The sequence below is a fragment of the Lytechinus pictus genome, chromosome 14, assembly GCF_037042905.1.
Source record: "Lytechinus pictus isolate F3 Inbred chromosome 14, Lp3.0, whole genome shotgun sequence".
In the NCBI taxonomy this organism is placed as follows: Eukaryota; Metazoa; Echinodermata; class Echinoidea; order Temnopleuroida; family Toxopneustidae; genus Lytechinus; species Lytechinus pictus.
In genome coordinates, this window is record NC_087258.1 from 12,877,841 (window position 1) to 12,895,025 (window position 17,185).

General features: G+C 36.5%; 1 protein-coding gene across 1 annotated transcript; it reads right to left on the reverse strand.

Moving 5' to 3' along the window:
* Positions 1 to 11,178: 11,178 nt before the first annotated feature.
* On the reverse strand, positions 11,179 to 16,595 carry LOC129276610 (uncharacterized). The gene is made up of 2 exons (XM_054912997.2): positions 14,897 to 16,595; positions 11,179 to 13,870 (listed from the first exon to the last, which is right to left on the reverse strand). The coding sequence occupies exons 1-2, from the start codon at positions 15,175 to 15,177 to the stop codon at positions 13,210 to 13,212; spliced, it is 942 nt and encodes a 313-aa protein (XP_054768972.2). The 5' UTR covers positions 15,178 to 16,595; the 3' UTR covers positions 11,179 to 13,209.
* Between the last annotated feature and the right edge of the window lie 590 nt (positions 16,596 to 17,185).

Consider the following 17,185-nt stretch of genomic DNA (forward strand, 5'->3'; position numbering starts at 1 on the left):
TAATGCAAAAATAGCCAGTGATTCACTTCCACTGCACACATGGTTTACTTTGAAGAGAGAGAGAAAAAAATATGTTTCATATTTTGCAATGAGACATTGGGTATATACAATAGCAGCTAGAGCTTAGATCTGAGCGAATTATGCATGAACACGACTGTGATTGCAGATTAGCGCTCATTTTATCATCCAGTTGACATCCCAGCGCTGATGTCACCCTGACAAAACGATACCATGAAAGATAATGTCTCTCTCAGGAGTTTGCCTTGAGAGCTGTCTCCTAATATAAAGTGTTAATGTATCCAGGCAGGCACCATCTCCTGAAAAATGTCGGCACTTATAATACAAATTGCCATACCAGTTGCCTCGGTAACAATCAGAGGCCAGCGCTTTCTCAGCCAATCAAAATCAAAGATTTCACTGAAATTGCCAGAGCTGACAATGCCGACAACTCTCATGAAACCTGCACCTGTGTGCATTTCTTGAAGCTTGCTTGAACATTTTGTCCGCGATTTCCAATGAAGCCCTTGGACCGGTTTGGCATGGATCAATTTCGCTTCATCAAACGCCTCTATTGGAGGCACCTCTATTTTGAAAGGTCTTCAAAGACTTCTTGATACTGGGCCGCCTCCGATAATATTTGGCCAACCATTGTCACATGTTGTTTGGCCGGAATTTATGAAATTGTACAACCAAGGAGGTTCCTTGGTACAACGCGCCTTCAGTAGGCGATGAAGGGAGGAGGCTTTGGAATTTTAAAAAAGTAAATAAACAGAAACAAAACAAGCAAACAAATAGTTATTCGCATTAATAAAAGAGATTGATAAATATAGGCCCGAAATCATTTCATCTGCGTTATTCAGGATCTGTCAAAAATTCTGACAAAATTAATAATGTCCATGAGTACAGTCTTGAATCATTCAATCTGTGAAAAAAGCATGCATGCTATTGATTCAGTTCTTCTTATGCGCAGTCACTACCGACCAAATAAATAGCCGTGTTTTGCATTACCAAGATTATCAATTATTCTGTCTGCAACAGCAACTGTTATGTCACTTTACTCCTCCACTTAACGGGTAATCAATGTCGAAACGTGTCTGTCCATCCTATTCTGTTCATCTTCCAGACATCCCCGGATGTGCAGGCGGAAAAGAGCTCCGGAGCATTATCATGATTATAAGATCTGAAGCACTAATATAAAAAAAAAATAATAATAATAATAAAATTAGGAAAGGCCAATAAACTTCCTCAGTATAATGATACAATAGCATCTGTTTTAAAATTGTATGAGCAGACAAAATACTAAATATACCCAGGAAGAAAGAAAGGAAGGAAGAAAGGAAAGAAAGAAATGAAGAGAGAAAAGAAAAAAAGAAATGAAATTATGGTGGAAAAAACAAAGAAGAAGTAAATTAACAGAAAACGAAGAAAAATAAATTAAATACAAATAGGCCAATTCAGGAAAAAAGAAAATCTAGGAAAAAAAAGGAGTAAGGTATGGTGGATGGAAGGAAAGAAGAATAACACAAATAAATTTAGGATTACTAGTAACCCCCCCAGGAAAAAAATCATAGTCCCGTCAAAAGTGATCACTGCTTCTTGTGATATACGTATAGATCCATCACTAAAAACACGCCGGAGGGATTCCCCCCCCCCCCCATCCATCTCAAGCTCGAGGACCCCATAATACTACCACGCAATTATCATCCGCATCACCAACCCCAACCTACATCAAGATACTGGATAGTAATACACCGATGATGAGTCACCTCAAGGTGATGTGATGAGTGTAATTCTGTTAATTCCAAAGGTCAAGACCGCATCATTCCTCAAACATTCCCTCATCATCAATTTCACGAGTGATGAAAGCGAGACGAAGTGCGTTCACACTGCGGGCTATTCGGGGACCAAACTATGATGGTAACTATTGTATGGAAAACTTGATCTTAATTGGCTGATGATCCCTAAAAGACAGTTAGGTTGTAAGTCTATGAAAAGTTATTTTTATTTTGTATGTGAAGTGCTTTTTTATAGATTCGGACGCGACCCCCCCCCCCCCACTTCCGGCTCCTCTGATCCCCTCCCCATCTCTGTCTCCCCTCTCTCCCCCTCCCACCCCTCCCTCTCTCTCTCCCACGCACATACACACATGCACACCACACCCTCTCTCTATCTATTTTCTTTAGTATTTCTATATTTTTCTCCTTCTCAAAACCGATATACGGCATCAATATTCCTTCATTTATAATTATTATACATTTTATCTCCAACTTACATCTTACATGTATATTATCATCTTTCGGCATCTTGAAGCTGTCACCCGTTATATTCATATTGCATATTGTGATTGGGTATCATCATGAATTATTCCCCAGTATTGGGGCGAGATGCCAGACGGAGTAGCCACTGGAGAGGTTTTTATTCAAAGGAGCCTCTTTGGTGCAAGGAAGGGGAAGAAAATTTATTGTTACGAATCTTGACTTTGAAAAAAGGGAATAGAATTCTGCAAAAGTTGCAAATAATAAAAAGGGAAACGACCGATCCGAGATATTCAGCTCTTGTAGAACTCAATATTCCATTATGATCCAAATTATCGTGACAATATTATGAGTTACAAAAATAGGGGCGGACAGTTTTCACAAGGTAGATTGTCGAAGAAGGTCAATGAAGAGCCTCTCCAATTGTCCCTCGAGCCCCGCAACCTAATAATTATTTTCGTTTTTTTGTGAGTAATCAAACTTTTGAAATGTGTTGAGGAAAAAATCACAGTGCTTATATTACAAATATGGCACTTAGTTGCGGATTTTTTTATTTAAATTTTTATTATATTTTATTTTTTTAAAACGTATATAGAAAAGCAGGTAAAAACCAATATTTTTGTCCTCCTGTCGTCAAGGTAAGAGGTAGAATTGCTCGTCAAAAGAAGAAAGACTATTTTCAGATCTGAAAACGGAATATTATAAACACTGATATGCATATCATACTAAAATGCAAGCTCGAGGTGCGAGCTAATAACATAGGATGTTAAGGAATTGACGAAATTGATTTGAGTATCTCACTAAAAAAAAATAATAATAAGCCTAAGAGGGCGAATCCCGAGCTGAAACGTCTTTATATCTTTATATTCACACCTAAAAAATGGAAGGTTTTGTGGTTTTAAAGGCATGCTCCGGGTTGAAATTTTTTATATCTAAATGAATAAAGTAAAATTCATAAAACAAAATGCTGAAAATTTCATCAAAATCTGATAACAAATTAATACCGATGTTATTGAATTTTGAAGTTAAGCAATATGCACTTCATAATGAATATTGCTATTGCTATTAGACTACATGAAATCATAATTGTTTCATTTTTTTTTTTATACATGTGTGAATGATTATGTCTCCCTTATAATGAAATAAGTTGCAGCAATGAATATATAATGCACTTAAGAAATTGTTATTCCAATATTTTTAGTTCTTAAAGGAAAAAAATGAATAAACCTAATTTCATATGATAAAATTATAATTCAAAAGAACGAGTGGAGATATGACATCATCGGGTTTGCTCATTGAATATTCATGAACTGTTTCACCAGAATAATAAAAATTATTTAAATGCCATATTCTTTAATTGTCCGATTTTGATCAAATTTTCAATGTTTTGTTTGTCTGTTTTTTTTTCTTAATCTGTTCAAATCATAAAAACGCAACCCTCACCAACTGGATGACAGGCAAATGCGAGCGCGAAGCGCAAATGGAATTTTCATTTTAACATAAAGACCAAAAAGCTTTTCACTTGTCAATTCTCGTCCTTCATTTCCTTGACCTTTCTTTCTCCCACCCTTTCAGTCTCTTTTCTTCAGTTTCTTTTCTCCGCCGGGGGGGGGGGGGTGGAGCGGCCGCTTTGCTTGGCCCTGGATCCGCCTATGCCTGAGAAAATATGAATGCAATCGGAAGGGGGGATACTCGCATGTATTGGCATACGGGGATGTGCCGCTCTATATAGCTTGGCCACTTTTTTGTGTGAAATAAATCCTTAAAGTGGAAGTAAAAATAGCAGAAAAATAATAGAATACTAGAAACAAAAATATTGGTCAAGGTTTAAGAGAATCCATCAAAGATAAAAAAAAATAGAACATTTTTTTTAATGTGTGACTTCATTATGCACTAAGCTTTTATTGTGTCTTAAAAATGATTAAAAAAATTGCAAATGCTTTTTTCTGTATTGTATCTTTATTATATCAACAGACATATGATTTCTCACCCGCTCCTGGAAAATAAATTAGGCCTAGTCATCATGAATCATTAATAATAAACATATGATCATAGGCAATATATACTTATATGGATTTGCATAATATTATGCACAATATGTTGACTTTTGTTCTACATACACACATGTATTTCACAGCGGCGTAACAGGGGTCGGTGGTCAGGGGGGGGGGGGCAAGAGCCAAAAATTTCCCGGTCATATCATGGTATGAACAGGTGTAATGAGGCGACTATTTTGAAAAGGCCAGATATTGCGTACCGGGCAGAATTTATCTTAAAAAAAAAGTTGCGAGCGAGCAAAAAAATTTAATACAAAAATCAAATTTTGTGATAGATTTTGACATGATATCCAAAGAATAATATATTTCACTCTTTTCTCTTTAGATTCCTTTTTTGTGGTCTGTACACCACTGTGAGCAGGATTCATTGCGGCAGTAGCGTGAAGAGTAAAAAAAAAGAGGGGCGTAGTATAGCACGTACATGTGCTAAAAAGCTGCTTTATATGATTGAACGTGATTAAACGGGGGGCGTTATAGAGCCATTTGAAGGTTATAAATGAACAGGGGCGGAAATCTCTCCCAAAAGGTAGGGGGGACACAAGGGCGGATCCAGCCTTCGCCAATAGGGGGGGGGGGCGGAAATTAGTTTCAGCCATATTTTCCCCGATCGGCAGCTCGAAGATGATTTGTGTTTGTTTCTTTGAAGGGGTAGTCCTCATTAGTCACTTCTTAGCTTTATTCTTATAAATTTATATATAATATCATAATCCTTATTTATATGATGCGAGCGCGAAGCGCGAGCTGATTTTTTGGAAATTTTATGTATTTTTTCCTAAAATTTGAACATTCTGGGCAATGTTTGTTATCCTGAAAAAAATGTGTATGCAACTTAATAATTACTACAAACGCAAAGCGCGAGCAGAAATGAACTGATGGAAAGATACCTGTTAAAGACTGCGTGCAGTTAGCATTTAACAATCAGATAATGCGAGCGCGAAGCGCGAGCTGATTTTTTTAAAAACATTTTCACCTAAAGAATGGAAATTCTAAGCACTTTTTGTAACTCAAGCAGAATATGTATATAAGTAGACAATTGATGCGAGCGCAAATGGCGAGCGGAAAATTTCGAGATTTAGTCCTTTAATATTTACTGAACGAGAACACTCTATTCATGTTTTGTAATACGTAATACGTTTTGAACTGGTACCTGTTAAGGACTGCTTGCACTTAGCCATGAAGGCGTTACATATTTCAACAATTAAAAAAATGCGAGTGCGAAGCGCGAGCTGAAATTTTTTGAAAATTTCTAAAGAAAGAATGGAAAATTTTAATCAATTTTTGTAATCGTGAACAGGATAGCTATATAATTCAACAATTGATGCGAGCGCGAAGCGCGAACAGAAAAAAATCGAGATTTAGACCTAAAAATGGGCCACTCTGTTCATGTTTTGTAAACAGCCATAGGCTGATCGAGGGCTTTTTACCGTGTTTAAATTTAAAAAAATCAATCAAAATCAATGTTTTGTAAATCATGAAAAGGATGAGTAATAGGGGGTCTTCCTACATTAATAATGCGAGCACAAAAATTTTGATATTGTGATCTGAAACTGGATAATGATTTAAATAGATAACAAGTTGAGTGTTTGAATAAACATGCGCGCGCGTGTTTCATATTTAGACCTAGAATCTAGGCATTCTAAATACATCTTTACATGAAAATCATGAAACTTTGATATTCCGATCTGAAATAAATAAAGAGTCAATTACAGCTTTATATTTCAAGCACTTTGTAGGAAAATTGTAAGGTGGATATGGATCGCACTTTAAAAAAAGAGCTAAAATTTTCCTTATTATTACTTTGAGTTTTGACATATAGGACCGGGACATCCTTACGACATGTCATGAAAATGATGACTATCTTCCTATTCCTCTTGCTAAGCGCGAGATGAAACAAAAAGGACAATTTAATTATTAAATTAATATCATATTTATTAATGCCTAATGAGGGCGCGAAATCTGATGATATTATGGCATAAAAACTGGACATTTCACTTTTCTAATTATGAATAGGATACATCAGTTAATATATTTTTATCCATTAATGCGAGCGCAAATCGCGAGCTAAAATTTTTGATAAACTGGCATGAAAAGGGGATTTTAAGTAGTTTGTTGTATAATCAATATTGAAACATACATAACTCGCCAATCAAAATGCCAGCGTGCAGCGCTAGCTGATACGTCTTGACAATCAGACCTGAAAAGGGATATTTTGAAAACTTTATGAAATACACGAAAATAATAGGTACCTGATAAATCAAAATTTGCGAGCGCGCAGCGCTAGCAGAAAATGTTGATAAAATTATTCAGACCATAAAACTGACATTTTTACAGAGCACTTAAAAAAAAATCAATTTGTAAATCACACAAAATAATGAAAGTTCGATTTCCGAGGTGAAATATGTTTTGTATATTGACTTCCAAACTTGATATTTGAGCTCCATATTGAACAAGATATGTAAATCACCTAACAGGCAATGTGAGCGCGAAGCGCGAGCGAAATTTTATATAGTGGCACGAAAGATTTTTTTTATTTTCCAAGTCTTCCCCTTATCTTATTTTATGCACTCGTCGTCCTCTTCTTTTTCTCCTCTCTTTTCCCTCCTCTTTTCAGTTTTCCTTCATTTTTCCCTTTTTTGCTCCGCCAATAGGGGGGGGGGGGGGGCCTTCGGCCCCTCTGGATCCGCCTATGGGGACAAGGGGCAGTAAAATTTGACAAGCAAAAAAAAGGTTATCATCCCAAAAGTATACGGTCATCTCGTCCCAACTCGTCCCAAAATACATTTTTATTTCGATTTAGAATGATGTATTTCTTGCCATCATAAAAGACAAAAAAATAGTAGAGGGACATTTGATATTGTGTCCCCCCTACTATTTTGGTTAGGGGGGACACGTCCCCCCTGTCCCCCCCTGGGATTTCCGCCCATGTAAATGAAGATCGAGCCCTTACTGCGTGTGGTCTGGGGCAAAACCCCTGTAGCTTATTTGCATAAAATTAAGCAAGTTTATAGCGCAATGTTAATTGTATGCAGTCAATATTTCTTCCCGCTCTTTAATTTCAATCATCGGCAGCCCGTTCGTGTTATTTTTTGTTCATGTCCATTTTCTTTGCTTTCATTAGCTTTTGACTTTAGCTATTGACTAATTACATACTACCTTCGTTTCCCGCTATTGTTTGCCATTTTGCCATCTTTTAATTTATTTCCCACCGTGCTATTGCATTACATATAGGCCTATATTTCGGAATGATTTGTTCTTTCTCAAATGTTCTTCTTTCGTACATTTTCCGCTTTCCTTCTTTTTCCATTAAAAAAAAAGTTTTTTCTTCGTTTTCTTTTCACTTTTCCCTTTCCTTTTCCCCTTTCCTCCCCCTTTCCCTTTCTTTCTCCCTCCTTTTTTTCTTTTATTTTCCCGGTGAAATCCGTCAGGGGGCGCAACTTGCCCCCCGCCTGTTACGCTACTGGTATTTCAGTATGTCTGTGTATATGTCCTGCAGGTTTCTTGTCTCTTTGAACATAATTTGTTATTTTCTTCCTTGTTTAAATTTTTTCATTGTTTGTAATTATTATATGTATGTATTTGTTACTTGTATGCAGGGCCCCCAAGAAAAACAGTGTTTAGTCCACTGATGGGGTTACCCTGGGTAAACAAAACGAAAAAAAGATATATTAGAACGTTTGGGGCAGTATTTGCAAATTAATTTGAGATGCACTTGGACATGAACCAATATACAATATAATATACTCTGAGCTAGCTCAGATTCAGAGTTGAGCTATATAGCTCAGTGGCGACACGCGCACTGAAAACATGCTGATATAGCGCCATCTGACGTTAGCATGAGTGATCTGATCTGAACTCTGGCATCACGTTGAGAACGAATCTTACTGAACTAAATTTATGTTTTGGGAGTAATTATGGCTGCATTTGTGCCTGGTCAGGAAGAGCAAGAGGAAGATGCATCGGAGCTAAAATTTCCCAAAGGTGAGACAACCCAAATATTATTATATATGATTAAAGTAATAAAACATATACCGGTATACATGTATATAAAAAAATTGCAATTTCTTTCGTCCGAGTCATGCACGCGACACGGCACCTTGCTCAACCCGAGATCAGCCCGGTGCGCTCCGGACGAGTGCCGTCAGAAAGGCCTGGCCAGTGACAGTCGCGCCCGGCTATCTGGCTACAACTAGCACTTCACTCTTCAGGTGAAAATTATGAAAGGCTGTTCCAGCATGTTTTTTAAGCTCACAATGAGGCTCAATATCTACGATTCACAAAACTGTTTGAATTTTCAAATTCCGACTTCTAGAAAATAGTAGAACTAGAAGTTAGAACTAGAAGTCGAGTTAAAGTAAAAGTTATTCTTAATCTTAATCTTATTGTCATCTTTGATTCTTTCATTCTTTGTCACAAAAACAGGGCTTTTTCAGTTTTTGTGGACAAAAGACGATTGCATAGGCCCCTAATCTTATTTATTATTCTCTTTGTTTTGGGCATGGCACACTGTTTAATACATAGCTTATGGGGAATGTACTACTAGTCTTGAGGACGCAATGATGATGATTTTTAAAATAATGAAATATACTTCTTCATCATTGACGTCTTGACACTCTTCCCCCAGTCGCATAAGAGAAGGACCATAATAAAGATGGATTTCCCTCGGAAATCCATCTTTAGAAAAAAAAATCACTTTAATTGTATTGATTTCATTAATTTTCACACCTTCCTACGCCTAATGCGTAGGAAGGTTTTAAAAATTATAACATGAAAATGTGAAAAATTTAAGGTTTCTTACCTAACTGATGCCGGATAAACACCTCGATCCACATGTAAACAACGTAAGTACAATAGCGTCGACCCTTGAACCGCTTATGTATGACGTACTTCCGGCTAGCGATGCCGTTCTGATGAATAATTTATAGAAAAAAAAATTATTTTGCAAATGTTAAAATTTATCACGTAATTAAAAATAATTGGTATGAAACTGACAATTATTTTTAATTTACGTGATACATTTTAACATTTGCAAAATAATATTTTTTTTCTATAAATTATTCATCAGAACGGCATCGCTAGCCGGAAGTACGTCATACATAAGCGGTTCAAGGGTCGACGCTATTGTACTTACGTTGTTTACATGTGGATCGAGGTGTTTATCCGGCATCAGTTAGGTAAGAAACCTTAAATTTTTCACATTTTCATGTTATAATTTTTAAAACCTTCCTACGCATTAGGCGTAGGAAGGTGTGAAAATTAATGAAATCAATACAATTAAAGTGATTTTTGTTTCTAAAGATGGATTTCCGAGGGAAATCCATCTTTATTATGGTCCTTCTCTTATGCGACTGGGGGAAGAGTGTCAAGACGTCAATGATGAAGAAGTATATTTCATTATTTTAAAAATCATCATCATTGCGTCCTCAAGACTAGGAATGTACAAGCTCTGACTTTATTTAAATCTTTTGAAAGCTATTTTGCAATGATTTTGACAACCCTTTTGGGCCTGTTGCATGAAAGGGTCTTTCGTAGAACCATTCTTGATTCTACGTAATAAGAACGAGATATCGCTCAACTGTTTCACAAAGCCGATTTGGGCGATACGAAGAATGGTCCTTGGAAAGACACCTCCAGACATGTCCTACGTAGGCATGATCTTCTTTGCACACCGCCCGCCACCGTCAGCATTGAGAGAAAATGCGTTTACGGCAAGCCACACTGACATATCACCTTTAAACATTTTGGGGGGTCATTCGATTGCACTCTAGCTGATGCATTTTATCTGGGATGGCGCCAAGTTATTTTTACATGGGGGCTGTCAATAATTTCACGGCAAAACAGATGTCATTTGAACTTCTCCGGGGTAATCTAGGCCAATAAGGGGCCCCATATAGTTACAAAAATATATATGTTTTCTTTTATTTTCTCACATTTTCTCCCTCTTTTCCCTACCCCTTTCCCTTTTCCATTTTTTTTCAACCAGACTTGAAATATCGAAATGGGCGGCAATTTATCTGACCCCTCATGATTTTTCATTAGATAAACAACATGAAAACAATTTTTTCAAAAAGAAATTATGTATGGTAAAGAAAACATGTTTATATAACATTCAGCAAAAAAAAAAGCGATACAAAACTAAGATGTTACTTAACATGCTAAATCATTTATCTATTTTCATTTCATTTTCATAATCATTTATTTTTTTTTGCTGCATGAGATTAATTACAATCAATGAAAATTGTTGGATTTGTGCTAACTTAATTGAGATATGATGAATGAAACAAAAAAAAAACTGCGGAACAAAGTTGCTAATTAAAATATAGATTAGGTCTATAGCTTAAGAATCCATCACAATCATTACAAATGAAGATAAGTTGTACCTATAAAAGAAAAGGTTGGAAATTCCATACGAAAAGGCGCATTTTTAATCGTTGGGTAGGCCCTATGTCATGTCAAAGCAATGTAAGTCTCAACTTCTTTGAAATGTTGAACATATATATTTTGTTATATTCTTGAAGCTTATATTGTTATATAATATATAAACTTCCATAAAGTTATCAAATTTAAATATGACCAACGTTTATGATCATGATCATTTATAGCATTGTTTCTGTAGTGTAAATAGTATTTTCCTGATCCCTATTGCGGATTGATTTCACACATTGTTCTATGATTTATTATTGCAAAGCACTACTTTAACCATGTGACACGTACGTTTGCAGCAATGTTCATATTTTGCTTGCCTTCTAGATAATTTTCATGCAAAGGTATGTTTATACTCTAAACACTCACATATGTATTTCTTGCGTTATATCTGACAAATAAATAAATTCGATTTTTCACACGCAGCCTCTCATATTTTTCTTTTTAATCTCATACAATCAGACACGTTGATTTTGTTTACTTCATTCAAACCACATTTTTACCTCAACAAATAACATTTAAAGCATATTTTGCAAAATTATCACTATAAATAAGTATTCTATAAAAAAAATCAATATATTGAACTAATACACTGTCGAAATTTCTTAGTTACATCAATTTTTATGTCGGACAAGGGTCTCTTTCGTTGAAATATCAATGAAAGGTGTCTCCAAAAGGGCACCGCGTTCTAGATAAGGGAAATAATGAAAATTTCGATTTTATCCAGTTATGTTTGTGAATCTTTGAATTTTTGTCTTGTTTTACCACATAAAGTAAGATCCATACATCAATTCTACAATCAGTAACAAATAAAACATTATTTGATCTCCATTTATTGAAATATATGATTTTATGAAAAATAGTCATTCCGAAATAAAAGGTTCAGGTGGCGATAAAGACTAAATGTTTTTCCGATACTATCGATATCAAACGATGTCGCGGACTTGGAAGACTAAATTGCCTTCGTGAAACGGAAAGCGCTGATTTGTCGCCAATCTTCCTATCTCGGAAGAATGATCCTAGGACGTTCCTACGTATCGCTCATCTCGTCGTGCTACAGGCTCCTGGACGATTACCCCCGGACAATTACCCTCCTGCCCCTGGACAATTAACCCCCCCCCCCTGCCCCGGAAAATTCCCCCCCCCCCCCCCGGCTACCTCGAGCGAAGTTCATGCAGACTCCACTCCACTTCACTACCGCTACACTACACCTACCCGAACTTCGAGACGGTGAACCAGTTCGGATATACCGAGTCACAAAGAGGGGATGGAAATCATTTTTATCGTAAAAATTAAAGGAAAAAAAAATAACGAGAAAGATGAATAACTTAATATCCTCCGGTTATCCTCAAAATTTTTGATTTTGGGCCAGTATCTTTTTCCTCACACGTATTATTCACAGCCGATTTCAAAACATCGCATGCGATGATCGCGATCGGTTTGACCTGCGACCAATCGCAATGCCAACTATTTTTGCAATCACTTTAACAATAAAGATTAAATTAACCCTATGAACCCTGAATTAATTGGGACGGTCCTGACCCTAATGCTAAATTATTTGCAGATATATATCGAGATTATCAGCAAAATGAAGGAATGTATGACATTTAAAATAAGTTATCTCCCATTCTCATTCGAGCCAGACATGTCAGCGGTACCTCACTCCGCTGGTACCCAGCCTGGCCCAGCTGATGTTATTTAGCTTCCCGTACTTACGATAATCTCAAATTTTGTCTAAAAATCACTGCTTTGACGGAAGTGAAATTCAACAGTAGCTTTAATAATACGCATACGTCTTGCCATGTATTATCGCACAAGCCTCCTTGGTAAGGTCATTATGATGCTAAAACCTTAAATGAAAGCCAATCGTCGACGAAAATATAATCTGAACTTATTGATTCAATATCTCTAAAATGAAATCATTTTAAGGTCACCTGATATCTAAAACCTTTGCTTTTTGAATCACATGACTTGAAGCCGGTATTCCAGCTTTTCGGGTTCAAAGAGTTAATACTGTTTTTTGTACTGTCCAAGAAACTGAATTGTCTTGTAAGCTGCATATACATGCAGGGGCTGCGGAACGGTTTTCAAAGTGGGGGGGGCTGAGCCAAAAGTGGGGGGCTGACCATGCAGAAAATCACAATCGTATGGTCATTTTTGCGTTTTTGCACACGGGTTTTGGAAAAAAGTAGGGGGGCTGAAGCCCCCCCAGCCCCCCCCCGGTTCCGCGGCCCCTGCATGTATGTATAAAGTACATGTATCGGTGTTGTGGATTATATTTTTTTTTTTACAAAATACTACTAATATTGATTTGACAATAAAAAAATTGTATTCAAATTATGCTTCAGTTCATTGTACTGACATGCTTTCAAAGACATTTTTTTCCACATGAAATTATTAAATTATAAAAATTATTTCATTTATATCTATTCTTATGATGTCATACTTGGGTCTGTTAAGCTAAAAGAATGGAACATTTATAAAGCTCTTAATCTGTTCTCGTACATTTCACGGTAGAATGGCATAGAATGGTCAACGCATTCAATGATGTCGTCCGTGAGCTGATCACGTGGTAAGGGCCCAGATTCGAGTCGTGGTGCCGTAAACCTTGTGCTCTTGAAAGCTGTCGCGTAAAACTGTGCCCCGATACCAGACAACATATTCTCTACAGGTGTTACAAAATTCTTTGGGAATTCATTACTGGGGGCCCATTGCAGAAGGCCATCACTGTAGGGAAACCCGACATCCTCACAGAAAACCTTCAAGATTTTCTGTGGTTCGGAGACAAGGTCGAAAGCATCGATGATGATAGGGTTTGGGTCGATGTGTTCTTGGACATACTTCCAGAGTTGGTACTCCTTCTCATACCAACTCTTTGGCCGTACCCCAATGCCGTCATCGCGAACAATGTCGAACTTGTCTTCATGCATATAGTTTTTGTTTTGATCTTGCGAGGCTTTAGCTGCTAGAATGCTCTTCCGGAAAGATGCAAAGACCCTTGACGGTTCTCGAATAAGAAACACGTATCTGAAGCCTTCCGGAAGGTAATCCTGTACATGATCCACGATGTAGCCCATCTCCTTATGAAATATATACTTGCTTGTTGCATTTTGTAAATCTTGTTTGATGTCATGACACCTGGAAATACAGTGTAATAAAGAAAAGATTAGTTCCAATAATGAAACAGACAAAAATAAGCGTTTTTTTTTTCAGTTACATGTACATAAAGTGAACCCAGACCAGGGTTGACAATTTATCATGCTTTTTGTTATTGTGCAGATGCTGTCAGATATGATTTGGAGCCTTGTGTAGAAGCCTTACAGAAATTTCCAATGGTATTTTTGGCCCAATTGGCCTAAAATATGACTTAGGGACTGGGTGGAAAATGTGCGCCAACCCTGTCCCAGACAATATTCTTTGGAGAGGGATTGGAAAAGAGATGAATTAATTGTTTTTAATCTTTCATTGGAGCATAAATAATCAGATATTCACTCATTGTAAAAACAAGTAAACCAAAGCAGGGAGTAGAGCTATATAATTCTGTAGATGTCCAATGCTTTATGCTTGACTGAGGCAAAAATATATAAGCCTATATATACATACATGTATAAGTGAGAGAGGGAATATTTATCATTTGGAGATGAACATTTAAATGGAAAGTATTCATTGAAATGCCTAAATTTGACATCTGACTTAATTTTCTCTTCATCACTTTTAATATCTTGGCTTTTACTTTGCCCTTTTTGCCCCCCTCGAAAGTGCTGTCTCCCTTGATACATAGGCTACCTCATTCTTGACATTTCAGAGGGAAAAAGGTTTGAAATAACAACTCTAATGATCTTCTTTTGCATACTGATTTGTTTACTGAATTGTTTCAAATGTCCAATGAATTGTAGCTACATGAATGTTTCCTGCTGACCAAGTCAATGATTCTTAAGTATACTTGAAATTTGTTCTGACTGCTGTAAAAATATTGAAAAATAATACCTAGATTAGATACAGCTTTAAATCATTATGCCGTTATTCTGTCTTATAATATATCTCATGTTTAATTTGTAAGCATATCTTTTTTTCTAAAAGTTAACATGAAGTTGCAGAAAAAAAACTTTTAAAAAACTTTGGAAATCTTGAAGAAAAAAATAACAAGGTTGACATGTAACTTACGATATTCTTCTGGGGATTAATTTTCTGTCTGCTGAAACCATCATGGGATTTGCATTCCAAATCTCGATCATCCGTTCATAATCCTTCTCATTCCCAACCAATTTGAACGGGAGTTTGCGGCCCATCATTGCCGACTCGAACATTTTTGAAGTCAGCTCGACGTAAGAGAACAGCTCAAAGTAGACTTCCATTCCATCGATGGCACCGAGACATTTGGTGAGAACGGTGGATAACGACCTTGGCACGCACCACAAACTGACCTTAACTTGTTCTTCCGCCATTGAATTTGAAAGGACAAACTTGAACAATCCCTCACAATACCTCACTATCCCTCAAATGAATCTTCTTACGATATAGTAACACCCAAGAAAGGAGCCTTCAGGGGTTCATCAGTGTTGGTGGCATGTGAGAGAAGGTGTGCTTGAACTACCAATTTTGGGTGACTTAAACATCAACTGATACACATGTCTCCTGACCGAAGTGTTTTGAAATAAAAGGAATGACCAAACTAGACAATAGAAACCTATGTAAACATTGCATGATTGACATTACGGGTATGTTACATAACATGTTTAGAGAGTATTATCTATCATTACCTGCATTTAAAGTTGATATAACAAGGAAAAGAATATCCACAAATTTGGTATCTACATGTAGCAAAGCCTACATCCTTTATAACCTGTTCATACATGTAGACATATTAAATATTGTGGCTTCTTGATATCCTCGATCGAAATCCTCAAACTAGCCTCTTCCATTAGCGTGAAAACTCTGCATCGTAAATGAGCCAGTTCGTGTCAAGTCACATCATAGCATTAGAATATTGTCCCGGCTGTGCACAGAAAACTTGCAAGAGCTATGGAGAAGTTTAGTATTGTGTTTTTTAAAAAGGTTGAAAGTTATAACCCAAAACCCTATGTACGATAGTTCATATCATGTATGTAGTTGACACTATGAATAACATTTTGCTGACTCAGATTTGTGAGACTGTGCTAACGATTGGTATGATGTTTGTACCACTACCAAGTAGATTTTTTTCTTTCTTGTTGACTGGCAAGATTGCCCGTGTTTGCTATAGATCCGGTCGTTGTTTTTTTCACGGTACATGTAGCACACGTGGTTGTGTTTTAGCATCCATATGCACACAGGCCATTGTTTACGTGGAAGATATTAACGTTCGGGGTTTCGGTCTTCCATAATTTTCCTTTCCCTTGTCCTGATTGGGCCCTTGACATGACGATCCTCGTCAATCGTTTATTGGTATAAATATTACAGTCAGCCTGGGGTAAGTTAAAATAACTCTCACAGTTCAGTATATAGGTAGAAATATTCACATGTATTCAGCAGAGTTTGTGCAAAGCAAGCTACATGTATCACTATTCGCTAGCGAGAATTCTACAATCAGTGCTTCCACAACTTAAAACTGGAATTCCTTATTTGAGCTCCAAAATTTCCTTAAATTTGGACAAATTTCCTTGAATTAGAGTCTGGAGAAAACCTGTCTATATTTTTGCGTTACAAGCCTAGTTGTTTCACTGATCATGTAGAATGTTGCATACATGTATCAACAGATCAAATGCTATAAAGCCTTTAATAGTTGCTGTTTGATCAGGCACAGAGAAGAAAGTAAAGAAACAGAACTAACAGAAACATTGTTATGCACAGTACAGGCAGCAATTCAATGCACACAACTCACAATAGCTAGTCCAGATTGGAACTTGGTGTATGCATGGAAGTTCCCTATCCCAAAGCTAACATAGAGGGCACATGACTCCCAATCTCTAATAAACAAGATGGAAATTACAGTAGACTTTTACTGCCATTGTTGTTTCAATGCCCTGACAGATCTAAGGTGAAATTTTAAAACACATTTTTATTTAAACAAATGAATTATTCATTTGTCTCCAACAATTTTAGATATATTTTTACTTACTTGAAAACTAATGAACATGATGACCCACATGGCCAGACTCTTCCAAAAAAAATACTGCAAATTTCATCTTGTGCACTTGTTCCTTGACTCTGAAACAGAGTGAAATTTGGGTAAATGCAATGTACATGTATAGCTGAGTACTTCTCTTAACATTGTCTGAATACATTTTGTACAAAGATGGGTTTTAATGACAGCTGAGATTAAGTCAGCAAGCAGTTTTACTCCTTAAATGCAATAAAATTTTGTGAATTTATACTTTCTTTCATAACAGGTTGGTGCTACATAGTATGCATTATTGAAGTTTTGTGAATAATTTGCTTAATAATATTTTCACAAATTCATTGTTAAAAATAGCT

Bases quoted from the DNA above. Each gene is read 5' to 3' on its own strand.
- LOC129276610 (XM_054912997.2), bottom strand. From the start codon at position 15,177: ATGGCGGAAGAACAAGTTAAGGTCAGTTTGTGGTGCGTGCCAAGGTCG. The intron at 13,871-14,896 runs GTAAGTTACATG...CTGTATTTCCAG, and splicing joins TTAATCCCCAGAAGAATATC to GTGTCATGACATCAAACAAG.